General features: G+C 40.0%; 2 protein-coding genes across 4 annotated transcripts in view; one reads left to right on the forward strand and one right to left on the reverse strand.

Moving 5' to 3' along the window:
• Positions 1 to 12,046, reverse strand: part of TSHZ1 (teashirt zinc finger homeobox 1) — a 309,638-nt gene extending 297,592 nt beyond the window's left edge. The window contains exons 1-2 of one of the 3 annotated variants that reach the window (XR_014225297.1): positions 11,664 to 12,029; positions 1 to 257 (exon numbers count right to left, since the gene is read on the reverse strand). The exon at positions 1 to 257 is cut by the window's left edge and continues 653 nt beyond it. The gene's annotated coding sequence lies outside the window, so the exon portion shown is untranslated. Of the gene's footprint in view, positions 258 to 11,663 lie in introns of all 3 variants that reach the window. The other 2 variants (XM_082258300.1, XR_014225298.1) reach the window with 2 other exon arrangements.
• On the forward strand, positions 9,518 to 21,650 carry PTGR3 (prostaglandin reductase 3). The gene is made up of 2 exons (XM_082258302.1): positions 9,518 to 9,710; positions 20,533 to 21,650. Exons 1-2 carry the CDS (start codon positions 9,544 to 9,546, stop codon positions 21,455 to 21,457), a joined length of 1,092 nt encoding a protein of 363 aa, XP_082114428.1. The 5' UTR covers positions 9,518 to 9,543; the 3' UTR covers positions 21,458 to 21,650.
• The last annotated feature ends 314 nt before the right edge of the window (positions 21,651 to 21,964 follow it).

The following is a 21,964-nucleotide window of genomic DNA, read 5'->3' on the forward strand; positions in this document are numbered from 1 at the left end:
AGCTCGTGGTTCTTGGCTTTCTGTGGATTGCCAGGGCTTCTTTCATTTCTGCTTTTTCTTTCCCAGCAGCTGATTGACTCCCGTGTGTCCTTTCCGTCTGAACATTTAATGGCAGATCAGAGATGTAGTAAGAGGAGAAGAGCAGAGATACATACACTGGGTGGCTTCTCCACCTTCCAGCATCCCCGGGAATTACTTCCTATTCTTCTTCTTCACTGATCAATGATACAAATGCATGCTGTCAGGTAGAGTGCATTCTGGAAAAAAAAAAAAAAAAAAATGCTAGCTTTGTGATCTCGATCTGCAACAAAAAAAAGCACACAAAAATACAGTTGCTGCAAATGTAGATTTAAAGGAGTTAGTAGAAAAATGATTTTCAGTGCGCTGGAGAGAAGTGATCACGGGCTGTGCATAAACTCCAGGGAGAGGAGGAGATCCAGCGTCCCTCTCTTCTTTTTTTTCCAGTGTAATATAACACACACATTCAGATCCCTGGGCTTCTCAGACACTCTCAACTGATAGACAGACACATCGAGCTGCCTTTCCTGCTTCACTTAGTTACTCCTCCTCCTCCTGCCAACGTCACCCTGACACTTTCATACACATCTCACACAAACCACACCTGTCAATCTATTTAATTGCTTTGTTTTCATTTCTACCATGTCTGTTTCTCTCTCTCCCCCTCTATCCTTCTTTCAAGATAAACAGCAAGACAATGTTACACAAAAAAGACTTAATACATCAATAGAATAGAAATGTCAAAGCACTGATTGGAGACTTCAGTTTTATTTATGCAACTGCTTATTCACTACACATTCTACTAGTACAGATTGCAAGCTCTTCTGCAAAGGCTTTGAACTGATGATTTTTTTTTTTTTTTTTGCACAAAAACATTTACCTCTCATACTAATACGATCAAATTTATGAATTATCGAGAAGACACGTATTGTGTCACTGATTGGTTCTGAGCAAAAGGTGAAATTATTCTGACAGAAACTACGACCGTAGGAAAGTAGATCGATCGTATGATTGTTAAGTGTATGGTGCAGCGAACAATCTTTTTGATCTTCTGATCCACAATATGATTGTACAGCATATCACAAGAAAGCAAATAGATTGATATGATCGTTAAGCGCATAGCACATCAAACGATCCCTTTGATCGTCTGATTATATTCTGATCGACAATACGATCGTACAGCATATCATAGGAAAGTTGATAGATGGATATGATTGTTGAGTGTGTGGGGCAGCGAACGATCTTTGCGATCTTCTGATCGACAATACGATCGTACAGCATATCATGGGAAAGTAGATAGATGGATATGATTGTTAAGTGTGTGGTGCAGCGAACGATCTTCTGATCGACAATACAATGGTACAGTATATCATATCATAGGAAAGTAGATAGACGGATATGATTGTTGAGTGTGTGGGGCAGGGAACAATCTTTTCGATCTTCTGATCGACAATACGATCGTACAGCATATCATAGGAAAGTATATAGATTGATAAGATCATTAAGCATATGGCACCTCAAACGATACTTTTGATTTTCCAATTGACAATACAATTGTATATCATATAAAAGCAGATGCATCGATATGATCATTAAGCGCATAGCACGCCAAACGATCCTTTTGATCTTCCGATCATATTATGATAGACAATACGATCGTACAGTTATCATAGGAAAGCATATAGATTGATATGATCATAATATGGCATGCTGAATGATCCCTTTGATCTTCCGATCATATTATGATAGACAATACGATCGTATAGTTATCATAGGAAAGCATATAGATTGATATGATCATAATATGGCATGCTGAATGATCCCTTTGATCTTCCGATCATATTATGATAGACAATACGATCGTATAGTTATCATAGGAAAGCATATAGATTGATATGATCAGCATATGGCATACCAAAAGATCCCTTTGATCTTCTGACCAACAACACAATTGTAAATCATAGAAAAACAGATGGATCAATATGATCATTAAGCCTATAGCATGTCTATCGATCTTTTTGATCTTCCGATCGACAATACGATCGTACAGTTATCATAGGAAAGTATATCGATTGATAAGATCCTTAAACTTTTGGCAAGTCAAACGATCCTTTTGGTCTTACAATTGTTTTCCGACTGACAATTCAATTGTATATCACAGAAAAGCAGATAAATCGATATGATCATTAAGCTTGTAGTGCGTTGAATGATTCTTCTAATTGTCCAATCATCCAATCGACAATATGATCGTACAGTATATCATAGGAAAGTATATAGATCGATCGGATAATTAAGCATATGGCATGCCAAACGATCCCTTTGATCTTCCAATTGATAATACAATTGTATATTATAGAAAAGCAAACAGATCGATATGATCATTAAGCGTATATCACACTAAACGATCCTCTTGATCTTGTGATCATATTAATAACGACAATACGATTGTAAAGTTATAGTAGGAAAGCATATAGATTGATATGATCAGCATGTGGCATGCCAAATGATCCCTTTGATCTTCTGATCATATTATTGACAATACAATTGTACAGTTATCGTAGGAAAGCATATAGATTGATAGGATCGGCATATGGCATGCCAAATGATCCCTTTGATCTTTTGACTGACAATTCAATTGTATATTCTAGAAGAGCAGATAGATAGAAGTGTATAGGACGTAGAACGATAATTTCAATCCCCCAATCATATTCCAATCGACAATACGATCGCATATAAAAACGTTCGGTGCACAGCCACCATTGGTGAGCAGACTTATTATTATATCATGTGTTATTATCGTAGGACGAGAACAATCATATCATCTGATGTTTTTCATTCAGAGATTACATATTTATGTGCTCGGATCTCATTTATAAATAATTACACCGTACGTTCTGTTGGTCAATAAACCTTTTTTTTATCCCCTGCGTTTTATTGCGCGACGCGATTTACATGCAATTATAAAATCCATACCTACACATATATTAAGCACACTTAACGACGGAGTTTTAATCAGCGCGGCAGCTTGGGGTTCTGAGTGACATGTACACAGAAGATATAGGGAGGTAATTAGCGACCAGGCATCTCGGCATAATTGCCAAGGAGTACATGCATCTGATTGCTCCTTTCACCGTAATGCAAAGTGTTAACAGCTGTAAAGTGAGGACTGATGTCACAGGTTATTGTACATACCAGGAGCCCTGCTTGTAGGGAAGTGAAAGAATCATCATGGAGAGGAATTTCTCCGCCTGCAGCGTGCATTGTGGACACAAAAGGGTTAACAAAAGTTTGCCTGAACTTAAAGCCGTTACCTCATATGCCTTTAAGGGACAAGGAAACTCTGTCTATGGGAATCACAAAGAGTGTCCTAGATTCTCTTAAATAATCTTGTGACAGACTTGATGCTAAGGGTGGCCATACACACTCCAATCTGATCATACAATCTCCTTTACATTTCTCAAAACTATGTAATATGAGGACCAACCTATGCAATCCATGTCATTTGTATCTGAGCTTGCAGATACTTACATTACATAGTTGTTTAAAGACTTAAAGGAGATTGTATAGTGTATGACTAACTATAAAAAGGTGGCCATACACTATACAATCTGATTGTACAATCTCCTTTAGATTTACACACCAAAACCAGCCACTTAGTATCAAATCAAGCAGCCCCTTGCACTACATATAATTAAAACACATTATTCAGAAGGGTTGTTGTATATATTTAAAGCAGCTGAGAGATCACTTTAACTGGTTTTGTTGTATTTAGTGGATTGTAGTCCTTAACGCGGAAGAGTTTATTTATTACCTTGCATTACATAGCTGATGGGAAGTCTTATGGCCCGTACACACGATCCGAAAATCGGGCGAAAAATAACGTTTGTGAAAAGATCGGACGATAATCTGATCATTAGTACACAGCTTACGAGAGGCGATCACAACAGTTCGCCCAATATTATCCGGTCGTGCAAGCATAAACATTTTGATTGTATTATAACACATCGTACGATAATCGTATTATCAGTATGTTGTTCGTCCGAAAAAGATGGTGAGCAGTAGACATCATTTCCCCTCACACGCTACAACGTGGTTACGCATACCAGAAGCTTTTGAATCATCGTCTGAGAAAATTCGTATCGTAAGTAACCTCTCCCATTTGCGAATATAATTGAGAGTTCCTAGCAACCAAAAAAAAAACGGACGGAACGTCGTCCGATTTTCGGATCGTGTGTACTGGGCATAAGCCTGGTTCACATTAATTTGATGTGATTCAAGGTGCACTGCTCTGAAAATCACATGCGATGTCTGTGCGATGTGAATTCAGCCATACAGATTGTTTGGCTGAATTTGCAATCGCATTCGGACACAACACCCACAGGACCCAGTTTGGGTCCGCAGCAAAATCAGATTGCATGGGTGTTCACACCTATGCGATCCAATTCATGTCCGAACGGACAGTTTGCACTGAGATAGGCGAACTAATCTGGGGGTGTCGTTAACTTTGTATTGACACCCCCCAGCGATTCGCATATTGCAGTGTGAACTGTCTGCGAGTTAAATGCGATGCGGGAACCCGTAGTGGATTCGCAGGGTTCCCGCATCGCATATATGTGAACCAGCACTAAAGGAGATTGTACAATCAGATTGCACAGTGTGTGGCCACCTTTACACAACTGTGGCCGGCATCTTTCCTGCAGAGTGGTTGAGTTTTACAGGCAGAGTTGGTGAAATCTGGAGGTCAATGGAAATTTAAAGCTGAATTTAGTCGCAGAATTGCGAGATAATTATTACACGTGTGACACGATAAACAATTTGCTCCAACAAAGAAGAGGTCTTGTTTGCCTCCGCTTTCCTTACTACCAACATGGCGCTATTCACATCGTAACAATAGCGCCGTACAGTAAAAGTGCTCCAAATATTTCGCTGAATTTGTCGCACGTGTTGTACTAACAATAGGAATGTTGCAGGGTTTCATGAATTCGGTGCCCCTAATTAAATGGCCCCCACTAGGAGAAATAAGACTTCTGCAGCATTATGATGGCTGACGGGACTACAGGGAGCCAGGCCAGTCCAGGGCAGAGTGGCAGTTGCTGCAGGCTGTGGGGAGGACACTAGAACACTGTCCCCACTCAGACACGTGCAGCATTCTTCTTCACATGGGCCCCACACAAGAGGTCTCTTTGATGTGGAAAGCTTTCCACCTCCGAACATGAAAGGCTTCCCCCAGCAGCTGCCTTCTCAGGGCTGATTTGTATCACCTTGTGAGGGAAGTGAACGTTTCACATGGGAAGGGGCAGGCCTACCACACAATCACAGCCGGGCACCATTAAAGAAACCTCAGTCTGGTCCTTCTCTGAACTTCTGCAGCAGCCTCTGTTCTACAAGTCCCCATTAACCCCTTCACTTCCCATGGGGATTTTAGTGCAGCCATAGAAAAAAAAGTGCTTTAAAGAAAATAAAAAGACCCTGTTTATTTTCCACAAGCACAGATGCCTTTCCCGGACCTGAGTAGCACTGTACTATGTTTGCCATTAAATAAAGTGATTGTAAAGCTTTGTTTGTTTATTAGATTAAAATAATCAACAAACATTTTATACTTACCTGCTCTGTGCAAAACCATCCTCTTCTGTGGACCCCCACCGGTGCTTCTGGCTCCTTCCTCCCGCTGAGTGCCCCGATAGCAAGCTGCTTCATTGGGGGCACACATGCGTGCATCGCTCCCGATTCGACTATGTGTGTCCATAGACACAAAGTGCACCTCAGCCTGACCCCCCTGCAACCTCCTTACTGGCTGTGATTGACAACTATGCGCTTCCACTGCTGTGTCTCAGCCAGTGAAAAGGGAGAGCCCCTGCTCTCAAGCACATTGCTGAATCGAGATAGGGCTCAGAAAGTATAAGGAGGGCTGTGGAGGGAACTGCATGCAGAAGGTTTTTCACCCTAAAGTAATCCTAAAGTCTCCATTTTTTTTTTTTGTATTTAAAAATAACAAACATGTACATGTGATACTTACCTCCTCTATGTAGTGGTTTTGCACAGAGCAGCCCAGATCCTCCTCTTCTCGGGTCCCAAGCGGGCGCTTCTGGCCCCTGCCTTATGCCCCCTACAGAAAGCAGCTTGCTATGGGGGCACCTGAGCCGAGCCGCTGCTCTGTGTCCATTCAGACACGGAGCCGTGGCTTTGCCTGCCCCCCTCTCTCTCCTCATTGGCTCACTGACTTTTTTTGACAGCAGCGGGCAACATTGAGGAGGGAGAGTCCCGGACAGTCGAGGCTCTCCTCGTGCAACATCGCTTGATCAAGATGGGCCCAGGAAAGTATGGGGGGCTGCTGCACACAGAAGGTTTTTTTATCTTAATGTAAAGAATGCATTAGGATAAAAAAAAAAAAACTTCTGCCTTTTAAATCACCTTAATGCACAGAATGCAATAGGGTAAAAACCTTCTGCCTTTCAAACAATGTAAAGTAATTGTGAAGTTTCATTTTTTTTTTTTTTTAAATAAAAAACATGTCATACTCACCTGCTCTGTGCAATGGTTTTGCACAGAACAGCCCTGATCCTCCTCTTCTTGTCCCCTGTCGGCCTCTCTGGTCCTCTCCGTGTGCCAACATAACAAGTCACTTCCTACTGGGATACACATGTGTGCTCAATCCTGAGCCAGGATATTTGTGTCTATAGAGACACGCAGCGCCGTTAGGCTCAGCCCATCCCCCCACTCCTTCCTCACAGAATTTGATTGATGTCCGCAGGAGCCAATGGCTCCCACTGCTCTAACAGAGTCCTGTGAAGGGAGAAAGAGCAGCACTATCGCTCGTGTGCACATTGCTGGATTGAGATCACGCTCAGGTAAGTATTTAGAGGGCGGCTGGGGGGGGGGGGGGGGCAATCATGAAAGGTTTTTATCTTAATTCAGAGAATACATATAGGGAAAACAAATAAAATTTAGCCTTTACAACCACTTCAACTCTTTCCCCCTAGCCTCAATATACCTCTAGCTGGGTCTATACACCCATTGTGTAGGATAGAGTCCCCAATTACATGACCATACTGATTGGCTGTCACAGTGGTCACATGGTCAGGAGCCTGTCAAGCCAGCTCCAAAAATAACGAGACTGAGAGCTGTCACTTTTCTGGGGTACACAGGGAGCACGCACTCAGCAGAGCAACCTTGGCTGTCATGAATGCACATGTGTCCTATAGACAGTAAAGCCCCGTACACACGTACCGATCGTCGGCGAACAATCGGCCGTCTTTTGTCCAGGGCTGTCGGTGTCTGTTGAAAAGTGCAAAAGACTGCACAAGAATTTTGTCCGCTGACTACAGCCGACTGCAGAAGTGATGTCATGTAATGGTTAACTTTCCCTGTGTTTTTCCTTTTCTGAGCATGCCCAGTCTTGCAAATCTGCGGTCTGTCGGCCGAAATCTGTACTGACTGGCGAACAATCGGCCGCTCTGGTGTCGGCATACAAAAATTTTAATGCTTGCATGACAGATTCTTTTCGGCCGAATGTGCGCTGTCGGCTGTCGGAGGCATCATACTAACAAGCCTACAATCGGCAGATCGGTCGTCGGCCGAAGCTTTTCGGCCGACGATCGGTACGTGTGTACGGGGCTTTAGGCTCGGTTCACACCTATGCATTTTTTGGTGCTTTTTGCACAAAGGCACTACAGTCCATTTAACATGGTTTCCTATGGGATGCGTTCACATCTATGCTTTTTTTCAGCACCTGCTTTTGGAAATGGTGATGGACTTTTTTAAACGCAAAAAGGTATATTTTTGGGTCAAATTCTTTTTAATCTGTTCAACATCAAATTGGCCAAAAAAAAAAAAAAAAAAAGCATTAAAAAATGCAAAAAAGGCATAAAAAAATTGTGAAAGATGCATCAAAAAAGTAAAAAAAAATTGCAAATTTTCAATAAAAATATATGAAAGGAAAAAAAAAAGTGTGTGCAAAAGGCAGACCCTACCACAAAAAGCACAGCAGAAATGGATCAAAAGCAAACTGCAAAGATGTGAACCAGGCCTAATGCCGGCCATACACTATACGAAAAATCATTCAAACTCATTTTCGAAAAATGAACACTCGGCCTTGAGAGCAAATGATTGTGCCATCATGTAATGACCGATAAATTGTTTAATGAACGTAAATGAATCTATTTTTGGTTCATTTTTTCACATATACCTAGTGCCAAAAGTTTGGACGAAAAACACATTAACCTTTCAATTTACCATTCATCCAGCTGAAATTTCCCAAACTTGTCTGTTGTTTTTTTGACACAAAAATGTCACAACTGATTTGTGCCCATTAACTGGCCGAAATGATTGAATTTCGGCTGATTCTTCGTATAGTTTATGGCCACGATAAGGATATGTGCACATCTGCGTGCGTGGCTCCAATGTGGGACCCATACAAATTCCCACATCTGCAACCACCTGCACAGCGAAGGGCGGGCAGCCGGGCACCATTAATCCTAATAGCACACTGCCCGCAATGGGAACCGCACTATACTTGCGGTTCCCATGTGGGCTGAAAATTCCAAAGTGGTGCAGGGACTTATTTCTGGCGGTGCATGGCAGCATATACCATCTCTTGTGTTTGAGAAAACTGCGGCCTGATGTGAAATAGGGTTATAAGATAGTCACAGCACACACTTCCCTTCTGTAACAGCAGCACTGTAATAACAACACAAACAATAGTTATATTCAAAAACCCAGTATAAGCTTACTTGAATAATCTCCTTTCATGATGTAAGCTCTGCCTGTCTGCTGCCCATCCTTTTCCACAACTTCCTCGAATCCCAGCACGCTTTGCAGCTTCTTTGCATTTTACTTTCACTTTCTCAGGACTAAATATCCCATGGTACCTTGCTGCCTATAGGAAAAGTTTCCTGTACTGACTCCGCCTCTTGAAGCTCCTCAGAAGGCGGGCTCTGTGAAATGTGTGACACAGTACGGTGTCTTCTCCTCACAGCGCATGGTGAATAGGTGGATAGGAGAAGGCGGGAAATGAATAAGTCAGCCAATGGCGGGAGGTTTTGTTGCTTTAGTTATTATCAGGCAGTGTGGTGTGATTAGAGGGATAAGGCTAAGCTGTGAGTATGTGTGGTGGAGGGGGAGGTTCGGTCATGGCGCACTCTCTCTCTCACACATAGACACAGAGCAGGCTGAAGTTTCTTCCTGTGTGCTGGCAGTGACGGTGCAGAGAAGCTCCGCTCCGGGGGATTTGGCTTCTCTCTATCTCCTGCCTCGTTTTTTTTTCTCCATTCGTGAAGCAGAGAGAGAGAAAGGGGTGGGAGGGACAGAGCGATAGCAAGGCTGTGTCAGTTTTGCATTGAGAGACCCGCCTAATTATTTGTTTCCATTGCAGAGTGCTTCCCCGTGCCTGTTCAGCAGCAGAGGCAGCAGGCTGAGAGTTAGCCCGGCCTGTGTGAGTGTGTGTGGCCTGTCCTGTGTACAGACATGAGCTGGGTGCTGGCCAGGCTCGCCCCCCTCACCCCGCTCCTCCGGAGATCCATTGTGGACATGTCCTATTCACACCACTTTATGGATTTCCACGGCTCTGCTATCCCCACCGCCATGAAAAAACTGCTGGTCACCCAGCTCAGCCCTGACTTCAGGAAGGCGGTCACTTTAATGCCCAGTGTGCCTGTGCCAATCCCAGGGGATGGAGATCTCCTCGTCAGGAACCGGTAAGAACCTTACCCCCTTCTTCTGGGTCACCCCTGGGATGACAGGTCACTGTCCACCATACACCCCCCCCCTCTTCTCTCCTTATCTGCCACACTGTACAGTCACATGACACGGACCCCCCCCCCCATCATACTTCATCTGTGGGGGCACTCAGCTACCAGACCCTCATCACAAAACTGCCATCATTGCTCACACAGAAGCACTTCCACTCTGAGACTTTTAAAACTTTAGTACTACAATCCTCATCACCCATAGTAGCATTACAGTGCTACAACCCCTATCACGAACAGAAATACTACAATCCCTATCATCTATAGTAGTATTACAGTACTACAACCCCCATCACCCACACAAATACTACAATCCCCATCATCTATAGTAGTAGTACAGTACTACAACCCCCATCACCCACAGAAATACTACAATCCCCATCATCTATAGTAGTATTACAGTACTACAACCCCCCCCATCACCCATAGTAGCATTACAGTACTACGATTCCCATCACCCACAGAAATACTACAATCCCCATCTATAGTAGTATTACAGTACTACAATTCTCATCACCCAAGGTAGCATTACAGTAGTACAATCTTCCACATCCATAGTAGCATTACAGTACTACAATCCCCACCACCCAAGGGAATACTACAATCCCCATCATCTATAGTAGTATTACAGTACTACAGCCCTCATCACTCATAGTAGCATTACAGTACTACAATCCCCATCATCTGTAGTAGCATTACAGTACTACATCCCTCACCACCCATAGTAGCATTACAGTACTGCAACCCCATCAGCCACAAAATTACTACAACGGATGATGAGGGCTGTAGTACTGTATCACTACCATACATGAGGGCATAGCTATACCACAGCCCCCCTTATCTTATCTAGTTGTATTAAAGTGCTACAACCCTCATAATCCACAGAATTACTACAGCCCTCATGTATAGTTCAATCCTCATCATCCATAGTAGTATAAACACACTACAGCTCTCATAATCCACAGTAGTACTACTGCCCTCATCATCCATAGAAGTAATATAGCCCTCATTCTCCCCAGGATTACCACAGCCCTCATCATCCATAGCATTACCACAATCCCCATCATCCATAGTAGTATTAAAGTGCTAAAATCCTCAGAATTATTATAGCCCTCATGTATGGTGGTGATACAGTACTACAGCCCTCATCATCCGTTGTAGTATAAACACACTACAGTTCTCATGATCTCCAGAATTACTTCAGCCCTCATGATCTTAATTACTACAGCGCTCATCATCCATAGTAATATTAAAGCCCTCCTAATGCACAGTATTACTCAGAGACATTGTCATCCACAGAAGTACTAAAGCCCTCATCATGCACAGAAGTAACACAGGCCTCATCATCCACTCTAGTACTGGAGCCCTCATCATGCACACTAGCACTAGAACTGTCATCATCCAGGCTAGTACTACTAGAGCCCTCATCTATATTAGTAACACAGGCCCCATCATTCAGAGTAATACTACAACCCTCATCTACAGTAGTACCGCAGCCCTTCTCATTCACAGAAGTCCCCCTGTGTGTACCAGTCTGTGTTTCTGTCCCAGTGTCCCCATACATTCTTGCACGCACAGCCTTGGCTTTTAGCAAACTGAGGTCAGATCATCCAGCAGCTCTGAGCCTTAATCACACTCCCACAGCTACAACAACTACAAGGCAGACTCCGATTCACTTCCACTCCAGCACATGAAACATTGTTTGGTTTTAATCCTTTACAGGCCAGCTTCTTTCTTTTCCCTTCCTGTGATCCCAAAATAAGTTGTACCAGCCGCCATCTGGCGACGGTTAATTTTATTTTACCATCAGTCTTTTCAGCACCCTGCCAGATTTCACAGACGGCATGCCCTGACACTTGTGTAATGCGTTCTACAACCAAATGACAAGACACTTTTTCTTACCTGGATTTCAGGGGTAGTAGGGGAGGGGTGTGTTGCAGGTTGGCAGTACAGAAGATGCAAAGCAGCTGGGCTGATCAACCACACCGGGGTGTCAAGTCCCTCCCTAGATCCGGAGAGTGAGATGTGCTCATCCATTAAGGAGTGAGTGATTCCTCTCTGGGTGTTTGTTCAGCACGTCACTAACCTTTAGGAAGCACTGAATCAACAGGAAGGGAAATCACTCCTTTCTTCTTGTCTCTAAGTCCTGTTATCTATCCACACCAACTCTATCATCCTGATCATCGCCTCCTTTACCCCAGGGATACGCAACCTACAGGCAGGAAAGCAGAAGTATTCAGGGCACTCAGACTCATCAGTCCTCACTGTCTTATTATAGGCACTACTTTTTTCATGAATCGCTAATAATTATTCAGTATCCTTGTAACTGCAAGCCCTGGGTAGACTAAACGCTCTGTGGGTGTATTATGTTAATTGAATAAAAATCTGTTAACTCTTTGCTGCTCAGATCTGAACCAAACAAAACAAACTGACAGGCACAATTCTATATGTTACGTCAAGTGCTTTGTAATGAGTCCTTAAATTTAGGACAGAAACAATAAAACATTCTAAAGCTTTGAACCTTATTTTATTTAATTGGACAGTTAATTATATTTCCTTGTTACCCCATGTCACAAATAATACAAAGGCATAAAATGTTCTAGAAAGGAGGATTATTATACAGTATGAATAATGCCCTAAATGAATGGGTTTGTGTTGGCAAAAAATATTTTGCAGCATAAAACTATGTAAAATAAATTCCTAATATAAGCGTTTCAGTGGATGGCCTTATGTTTTGCCAACGTTTTTATACATCTTTTTTTTTTTTTAGAAAATGTTAGAACTGTTTTCATCATTTGGCCTATTTGCAAATACATTTTTATCTGTCTGTCTAGCTATCTATCTATCATGCAGCCCCTCCCAATACTTTTTTTTTTATGCAGCCATTTCTATCTCTAGGAACTATTAAATACACAAGGCTTCCATGTACAAAAAAAAAGCATGGTGGGTGTGGTCAGTTTCACTACCACCTTTGCCAAATGATTTGGAAGTACCCATGAGTCTCGCCATATTTTGCTATTTTGTCAGCGGGCAGCTGTCATCTACTTACCATAAGAGTAAATATTACAGCTGGACTCAATCTAACCCCAAAACTTGCTCCTTTGGTGGAAAATAATACCACCTTGCCAACCTTGAAATATAAACATTTCATATTTTTATATATTTTTGCTTTAATTTATTTATTTTTGGGACATGCTCATCATAGGCATTGTAAAGCTATCGGTTTTTATGTCTTCACGTTTTTTTTTCCTATCAATATTTTATTATTAGCTCTGACTTTTAAAAATACAGGAACTTGATTGGCCATAATTTCTGACAAAGTTTGAGTTACTGATTTTTTTTATTTCAAAAGGAAAACGAAGAAATATTCTGGTATTATGGAAAAATAATACTTAATTGTAAATAAATTAGCTGTATGGATATTTAAATAACTTTTTACTGTATTTTGCATTGGAACTATTGAGTGCCACAATTTAATTAAAATAAATGTTTTCCTCCTTTCTTCTTCTTTTTTTATTTTTTGGCCTGGTTATTGACACTGATATATTTCTGCTTAATAAATGAATATGTTTTTTTGAATATCCTTTTAAGATATTGTGGTGTTTTTCAAAATAATACCGCATACTAAAGTGTTTAACTAAAGTATGTTCAGGTCAAGCCTCCACCCCCCTTTCTTCCCCTTTTTTTTTTTTTTTTTGTTTTTTTTGTTTTTCATGTAGTTAGCTTTTCTAGTCAATTATCACGGTACTCTCCTATATAGAAAAAAATATAGATACTGATGGTTAGATATATAATGTATATAAATATATACACTGACCATTTACAGTTCTATATGGCTGCTTTTACTCTCCTATACAGAAAAAAATATAGATACTGATAGTTATATATATAATGTATATAAATATATACACTGGTCATTTATAGTTCTATATGGCTGCTTTTACTCTCCTATACAGAAAAAAATATAGATACTGATAGTTGGATATATAATGTATATAAATATATACACTGACCATTTACAGTTCTATATGTCTGCTTTTAGACTGCCCTCATAAAATATTTTAGGAATGAAATGGAAATTGTTGCATAATTACACTTCACAACTAATTCTCATACCTTTTTTGTGTTTTTTGTTTGTTTTTTTAAATGAGTTTGCAATTGTATTTAAATATGCACATATTTTTTTTTTCTTTCATGTGCGGATTAGTGATTGCAACCCTCTTCTCCCCTTTTTTTTTTTTTTTTTCCCCATTTTTTTGTGATATTTAGTCGTACTATAAGTACTGGAAACATGTTCTCGATAGGCAGAAAAGTTACCAGAAACATGTAAATGTAACCGTCCCCAATATTGCTAGTTTTTCATGTTTCTAAAATCAAATTATTGGTAGAACAGTTCTATAGAAAATGTATAAGAGCCTCTGCCTAGGACTTATGCAGAAGTATAGAAGAAGGGAAACCTTTTTAATTCCTTCATCTCTTTTTTTTGTCACTTTTGCAAGTATTACTCCAATGGTAACAATGTTCAATGTAATACTGCAATAAATAAATAATTTTATATAAATATCTCTCTAACATGCACAACAGATACATTAGGAGCATTTGCAGATTTTGATGTATTTTGAAGCAAAAAACTTTACAGTATGCCTGATCTAATGAAGTGATTTTAACTGCTACAGGATAATGAGCTAAAAGAAAGCACAAAGGGTTAATCCAACTTGGAAACACCTGAGGGCAACCAAAGGCAGATGACCTGTTCTATCAGTCAACCGGTGGCTACCTGGAGTTATTCCTGTCTTCTTGCGATGAGCATCAATTTGCCTGTTTTTACACTATTCCTTTGACCCATGAAGGAGAGGAATTTATTGCACACAACTTTCATATGATGTAGACAGGTCTTGATTGTATTTTGCCCCAGTGCTTTTATTTGTATATTATATTTACAGGGCTTTTTTTTCCCCCCCCCCCGATCCGTACATATTTGTTTTGATTCAGATCTAGTTTTAAGTTTCCTTGACAGTTTTCTTTTTTTATAATGTATTTTCACACAGTTGCTAAGTCGTCTAGTGTTTCTTTGTGACAGTGCCAGAGCTTGGCAAAAAAAGTGCATGCCACCGATTTTGTTTAAAGAGCCTTCTATTTCCTAATTTTAGTCCTAATCTTCCATTAATTTATGCACTAGTATTGGCAAAAAAGCTTTCTGGCTTAATGTATTTTTCTTATGTATTTTCTTACATTAGCCTTATTTCAAAACGACGTAGTTACCCTGTAAGTGACCACAAAGTGACCCGGACGGTAGAAACAATTGGTAGGGATTCCAGGCTGTGATTTATTGTTGTTCCCCAGCAATTAACCCCCTTTACAGTTGGAGGTGCCTGTAGCTTGTTTGCTGACACTTCAAACACTGCAGGGGTTAATCTGCTGTGCCCCTACCTCTACTCCCTCCACTTTCTTCCTCCCCACCTCCTTTTCAAAGATGGGAGTGCTCCCTCTGGTCATTCAGTCTGAGATGTGGCTGCTGCCTGTGTAGTGATAGTGTGTCCAGTCTTGGAATTAAGTAAGTCTCTGCGATTTGCAAGACAAGCATTTCAGACCCCCAGGGGTTAATATAGCTTTGCAGCTTCCACTTGTACCCAGAAACGTAGGACAAAGGCCAGTCCCTACAGGAGACAGACTATTAAGTGTTAACCAATTAAACTTAAAATTGTTTTCCTTAAGCATTTTTTTTCCCACCACGTCTGTGCAGATCACACTGGCAATGTGGTGTCTGCTTTCTATGAAACATTTCCATGTTTGATCTCCTATTTTAATTGTTGATGCAAAACCACAATAAAATTCGATAAACTTTTTACTTTGTAATGAGCAGCAATGTTGGAATGTTAAGCTTGCATAATATTCATTAATTTCTGGTATCTGTTCTATATCAAACCTTTTTTTACTTTAATCATATCCCATTTGTCACTCATTTTCTTGTCTAATTTTTAGTAATTATGGGGGTTATTTACAAAAGGGCATACTTTTCATACCAGACTCCAAAACCTTTTGTTCATCTCCACAATCTAATCAGGTTGGGAGGGAAGAAAAATCTTTCAAATCTGATTTGATATTCGCTAAAACTTTTTAGTATTTTGCTGCAGTGAAACTTTTTTTGCAGCCATTGCTAATGAAATCGAAAATATATATATTTTTTTGTCTTATCTGCCTGTTATTCAGGTGCAGTTTAGCAACTTAAGCCCTGTTTTTTCTGTAGGGGGAAAAAAAATATATTTTTATGTTAACAGTTGGGGTCCATGCACACTGGGCTTATAAAAATGGCAGTTCTTTTTTTTTTTCTTTTTTCTAAAAGTGCTTTTTGAACAGGCATTTAGGCACATTTAGCGGGGGTTTTTTTTTTTTTTTTGGACCGAAAACTGCTTTACACACCTGAAGATTTTTTTTTTTTTTTTTTTTCCTATTTCTAAATTCTGAGCTTAAAATATGACTTGTAGTCCTTATGTACATGGACACAATGGATAACATTGGTGCTGCTTCTACAGACAAAACTCCTCTAGAAGCATTGTGCATGGACCCTAATGGGCCATACACACTATAAGATTTTCTGAAGACTTTTTCCTTTAGACTTCGCAAAACCATATAATATGAGGTCAAACCTAAACACTTCCAATTTGTATTCAATCTGGCAGGCCCTTGCACTACATAGAAAAGGTAAATCTGAAGGAAATCTAACCACAAAAGTTGGATAGTGTATATCCAGCTTAAAGTGTAGCATATTGTTTCTAGTCACTGGGAGCTGTGTGTCAACTACAATAGCAATTCTGTTTTTTTTTTTTTTTTGTAATAGCTATGTCCTCTATTCCGTTGTAAACTTAATGCTAATACATCACTAATCTATGGACAGCAGAGGAATGCCTGAAAAAGGGTAGTCTGTATATGCTGGTGACATATATATATATATATATATATATAATATAATATAATCCCCATTACAGTAATAGTCTTCACAGGCCCTGCTTTACCATTTTGTTCACTAAAGAGAAGCTCAGGAAACATCATGTTCTTCCTACTAAATCACTGAAATCTTATATATGTTTAGGGCCTGAAGAAGCATCAAGGTCTCTGTATTTAACAAAGCCTCAGGGAGGTGAGCAGAGTTCACAGATGATTTGTAGCCAGAAACGCCAATAAAATAAGCTCTGGTTTCATGCATGTGTATTATAACGTCCTTTGCTTTTGTTGTCCTTACCCCTTCGCTGTCTGATCACAGGGCAATTGCCTAGGGCCTCTACTTCACAGGGGCTCCCTAAATCAGGATTTTTGCCACTAAAACCCTTAGAGTACAGCAAATATATTGAATGATGATACATATGTTAAAAACATCTTCAGAGCTTATACCCGGTTTGTTAGCAACTGGCTATTAAAGTGGAATTTCACTCTCTCAATCAACATTGACTATTTTTAATCCCTATGCTGCTAGCATTAGTAAATAAGTAAATATGATCTAGTTTCCTATTTTAAACTTTTTTTTTCTTACATTCATTTACTTCCTGGTTTCTAAGCCTATGCAAATTGTCATACATCCCAGGAGTCTTCAGGAGGGGCTTTCTCAGCTAAACACTGCCCTAACCTGGATGCTTGCGCTAAGGGCAGATGGATTCCAGGAAGTAAATGCAACATGAATCATCTGCCCTTTCTTGAGATGGCCACAGCCAGAAATCGTGGGTGTTTTTAAAGTGATTTTTCAGCAAAATAAACCATGGAGACATGGATGGATGAGCTTGCTTTGAATATTAAAAATAACTAAATAGTGTTTTTGGTTTGTGGTGCTCAGATGCAGTGTAGTTCCACATTAATGAATAAAAACAATCAAGTTTGGAGATACTCAGGTTGGAGAAGAGATTTCTCTGGTGGAGCATACAGTCACTGCATGAGAAGTGCATGTACATGCCCAAAGGCTATTTACAAACCAGTATTGGACCCAAGCGAAAAAGCAAGTAACATTGAAAGGAAGAAGGGCTATATCATCAAAGTGGCTTGGCACTATTATTTGCATTTTTGTTTTTAAAGCACGTGAAGCTAATTTTTTCTTTTGAACATCCAACTGCATTTAGCCTTTAGGCACAATACATAATTTGTACACTATGTACCGGCAATTGCGTGCCAGAAACTTGCAGTGAATGCTTTAATGTTCATGGGCCCTTTAAAGTGAACTTGTATCAAATAGGAAATATGTTATTTTAACGTGCCTGCACATAGCTTATCATGCTCCTCATCCGCTGCTGAAACCCAATCAAAAACCCAGTGATTTTGAACACAAGGATACACATGAACCTTCCGCCCCCCTGCCTCCCACCATCCCAGTCATTTTCTTTGAGTAGTGTCTCACTTATGTGGCCAAGCTCTTTCCAATAGTATGTATGTGCATAGGACTTTTTGGGTACAGATAGTGAATTGAGGCAGTGGGAGAGTATGGCAAAGGTACAAATGGGCATGAAGTGCTTGAAGTTACTATAGGTTTAGAGGAAAAGACTGCTTAATTCTACTTAAAGCCACAAACCGTCTTCTTTCCTTTGGCTGTTTCTAGTGTGTGTGTGTGTGTGTGTGTATAGTTAATGTCCCTATTGCAGCTTTACTCATATCAAGTGTGCAGGTGTTACTGTCTATGGCCATTAAAGGGTAATTCTGCCTTTAAAATTATCCTAATTTATTTGATCACTAGAATTGTCCAGTGGTAAGGTCCTAGGTCTGGAAGGGCAGCTACAGGAGGGTCACATTTTCTATGCTGAATTTCATATTCTAGATTACGTTAAAGGAGGATTGGAAACAATCATGTTGCAGCAGGAGGAGTGAGCCTGTGAATATTGCAGAAAGAAGAATGTTGATCTACCCTACTAGCTTTACCAAATTCACTTTAGTCTCGCCTTGAAAAATTTAGCGGCTTTATTAAATATTAGCCAAATTGGTAACTATCTACTAAATGTTAAGACATGTTAATATGAACATCCCTTTTTTTTGTCACCCATATTTTTGTAAATCAAAGTGTTCAGCCATCTGGAATCCTTTTAAAAATGATCTCGGACACTTTGTGGTTTTATATTTTTATGCATGCTGCCATTATGACCTTTTCCTGAGCACTTGTCTGTACTGGGTTATTGAGGAGTGCCCCTGTACTTAGAAGAAAAAGCCAAATATATATATATATATATATATATAATATATTCACAGCAGTATATAAACACAATGATCTCTTCTATCCTCCCTGAACATCATGTTATTTTGAACACCTATTTAAAACCTTTAGTAATCATTTTCATTGTGAATGTTCTTGATAGAAATAGAAAGTTTTGAATGATGGCCTGTTTGGATTAACAGCCCACAATCCTTGATTGCCATTTGGCTTGCCAGAATGGCCAGTTTGTAAGGAGAGGTGCAAGCAGCTTCGTAGGATGCCAGGGAGCGGATGTCTTGCTTGGTCATAGAAGCATTAAAAGAGCAGAGGCAAGGGTCTGTGCCAACGCTTTAAAGTAGCAACACCGCCATGATTTTGCCACAGACACGGGATTGGTACTGATCGCACTTGTATATGACAACCTTCCAAAATTGTTGGTTACAGGAATGTGCCAGTAGAAAGAATACCATAACTGGGATAAATAGGGTAACCACGCCCCAGACAGATTGCGGATGGTGATAATCTGTGCCCTTGCTATAAAAGCCAATGTCACCTTTACGCCCCAAGACCAGACAATTTTTGACAATTGTACTATGCACTTTTCTTAAACTCTGTGCGTGAAGTTCACTCACACACTTTACATCGCTTTTGTAGTGATATCCCTTATTCCCATTACCAGTTGCTCAGAAATAGTAAGTTCTTAAACTATGAGCTGAACAATAAAATACCTGTTCGTATAATACCATTTCATACTGTACATTGTAACACAACTTAAAACCATATAATGGACACTATTATACCTGTTTTAAAACACTTTACACATGGCTTTTGGCATGTAACTGTCAAAATATATTTGAGGCCTTGTCTGATTCTGCATCATACCACCCATACACACCAAGAAACCTATGTTGACCCAAAAGCTCCCTTTCTTTACACTGTATTAATGCAAAATATTGGAATAAGGTGATTGCAGTAAGCCTTTCCTCAAGCTTGGCTGTACACTATGAAGCATCTGTTCAGCTGTAACTGACAGGACAAGTATGAGGCCTGGGAGAGGAAAACTGCTGTCAGAGACTTCTCAATCACATCTATAACAAGATGACAAACTCCTTAAATCTCACCAGTAATCCAGTTAAATGTTTCCCTTCAGCCCAGTGTTTTCCTGGTTAGTAGTAAGAATGCTTTCACATTGCCGTGCAGAGGTTAGATCGCAGTGCGGGTACAGCTCAATGTACCCACGGTTTCCTATAGACATCTATTATGTCCTGTTTTTTTTGGCGCATTTTCTGAAAGCATAATAAAAGTCCTGCATGCCTCATCTTTTTTGTGCTTGCAGAAAACATGCCAAAAAGGTAGGACATAATAAAAGTCTGTAAAACTGCTGGTAACTTGCATTAAATCCGTGGGTACACTGGGTAGCACCCGGGCTGTGGCCAAGTGCAGCGAGGCAGTGTGAAAGTGACCCAAAATTGTGGGATTCTGGCGTACGATCAACCAATATCTTGTTTATTTAGTACAGATTTATAAAATTTCAAACTGACAAAAGACCATTAATTCTTGTATAGACAATTGATTGCTTGTATTTTACGCTTTTCTCTCCATCTCTAGATACGTTGGCATCAATGCATCAGACATCAACTTTTCATCTGGAAGATATGATGCCTCGGTGAAGCCTCCATTCGATATTGGTTTTGAAGGCATTGGAGAAGTTGTAGCCTTGGGTCTGAGTGCTAGTAAAAACTTTGCAGTTGGCCAGCCAGTAGCTTATGTCCAAACCGGCTCTTTCGCCGAGTATACAGTTGTGCCAGCTAAAACAGCTATTCCAGTTCCTTCAGTAACACCTGAATTCCTAACTTTTCTCATCAGTGGCACAACAGCTTACATCAGTCTTAAAGAGTTCGGGAATCTGAGTAAAGGAAAGAGGGTTTTGGTGACAGCGGCAGCCGGTGGAACGGGACAATTTGCTGTGCAGCTTGCAAAAAACGCAAACTGCTATGTTATTGGGACATGTTCTTCTGAAGAAAAAGCAGGCTTCCTAAAATCTATTGGCTGTGATCTCCCAATTAACTATAAGGCAGAAAATGTTGCTTCCGTCATAAAGGAAAAATTTCCAGAGGGAGTAGATGTCGTGTACGAGTCTGTTGGTGGAGAAATGTTTGATTTGTCTGTAAAATGTTTGGCCACCAAAGGTGACCTTATAATAATTGGCTTTATCTCAGGGTATAAAACCCCTCAAGGTATTTTGCCTGTTAAAGAAGCAGCCCTACCTGCAGTATTGCTTAAAAAATCTGCTAGCATCCATGGCTTTTTCTTGTCCCATTATCTGTCTGAGTACAGGGAGGCCATTATGTCTTTGGTGAAATTGCACCGAAGTGGGAAGCTAGTTTGTGAAGTGGACAATGGAGAACTATCTCCAGAAGGCAAGTTTACTGGCTTGGAGTCTGTTTTCCGTGCTGTAGATTATCTGTACACAGGGAAAAACATTGGGAAAATTGTAGTTGAATTACCTCACCTTGTCAACAGCAAGCTGTAAAAACAGAACAATGATATAAATCACAAAAGTTAACGGTACTTTCTGCCTGGAAACTCTAAAACATGTTATAGCTATTGGAGAGCATATTAAAACAGTACAAAGGTGTTGGTAAAACGTTTTCATTGCACAAAATAAAAAGCACTTATTTAGGCACTTCATTGTTTCAAAATTAACCTTGCCAATGCCATAAACAAAGTTTCCAGTGAAGAGCTTTTCCTTCTATTGATCTGCATAATCAAATGTTGATTCATGTTAAATTGTTGAATAAAGGATGTATTTTTTTATTGAAGGTCTAGATCTATTTTGTAATATCAGAATAGCAATTTATTTTGATAAAAATTATTTTCGTATAATATATACAGCACTAATAATTTAAATCTGCTGATGTTTTTGCATTTGAGAATATTTGAAGTATGTACAAAAAATAAAAACTCTTAAAGACAAGACATGTGTTCTTGATAATGTTTGTAAAATATATACATTAGATAAAGATTAGTGGTAGAATTT

This window comes from Pelophylax lessonae, assembly GCF_965119305.1.
Source record: "Pelophylax lessonae genome assembly, chromosome: 5".
In the NCBI taxonomy this organism is placed as follows: Eukaryota; Metazoa; Chordata; class Amphibia; order Anura; family Ranidae; genus Pelophylax; species Pelophylax lessonae.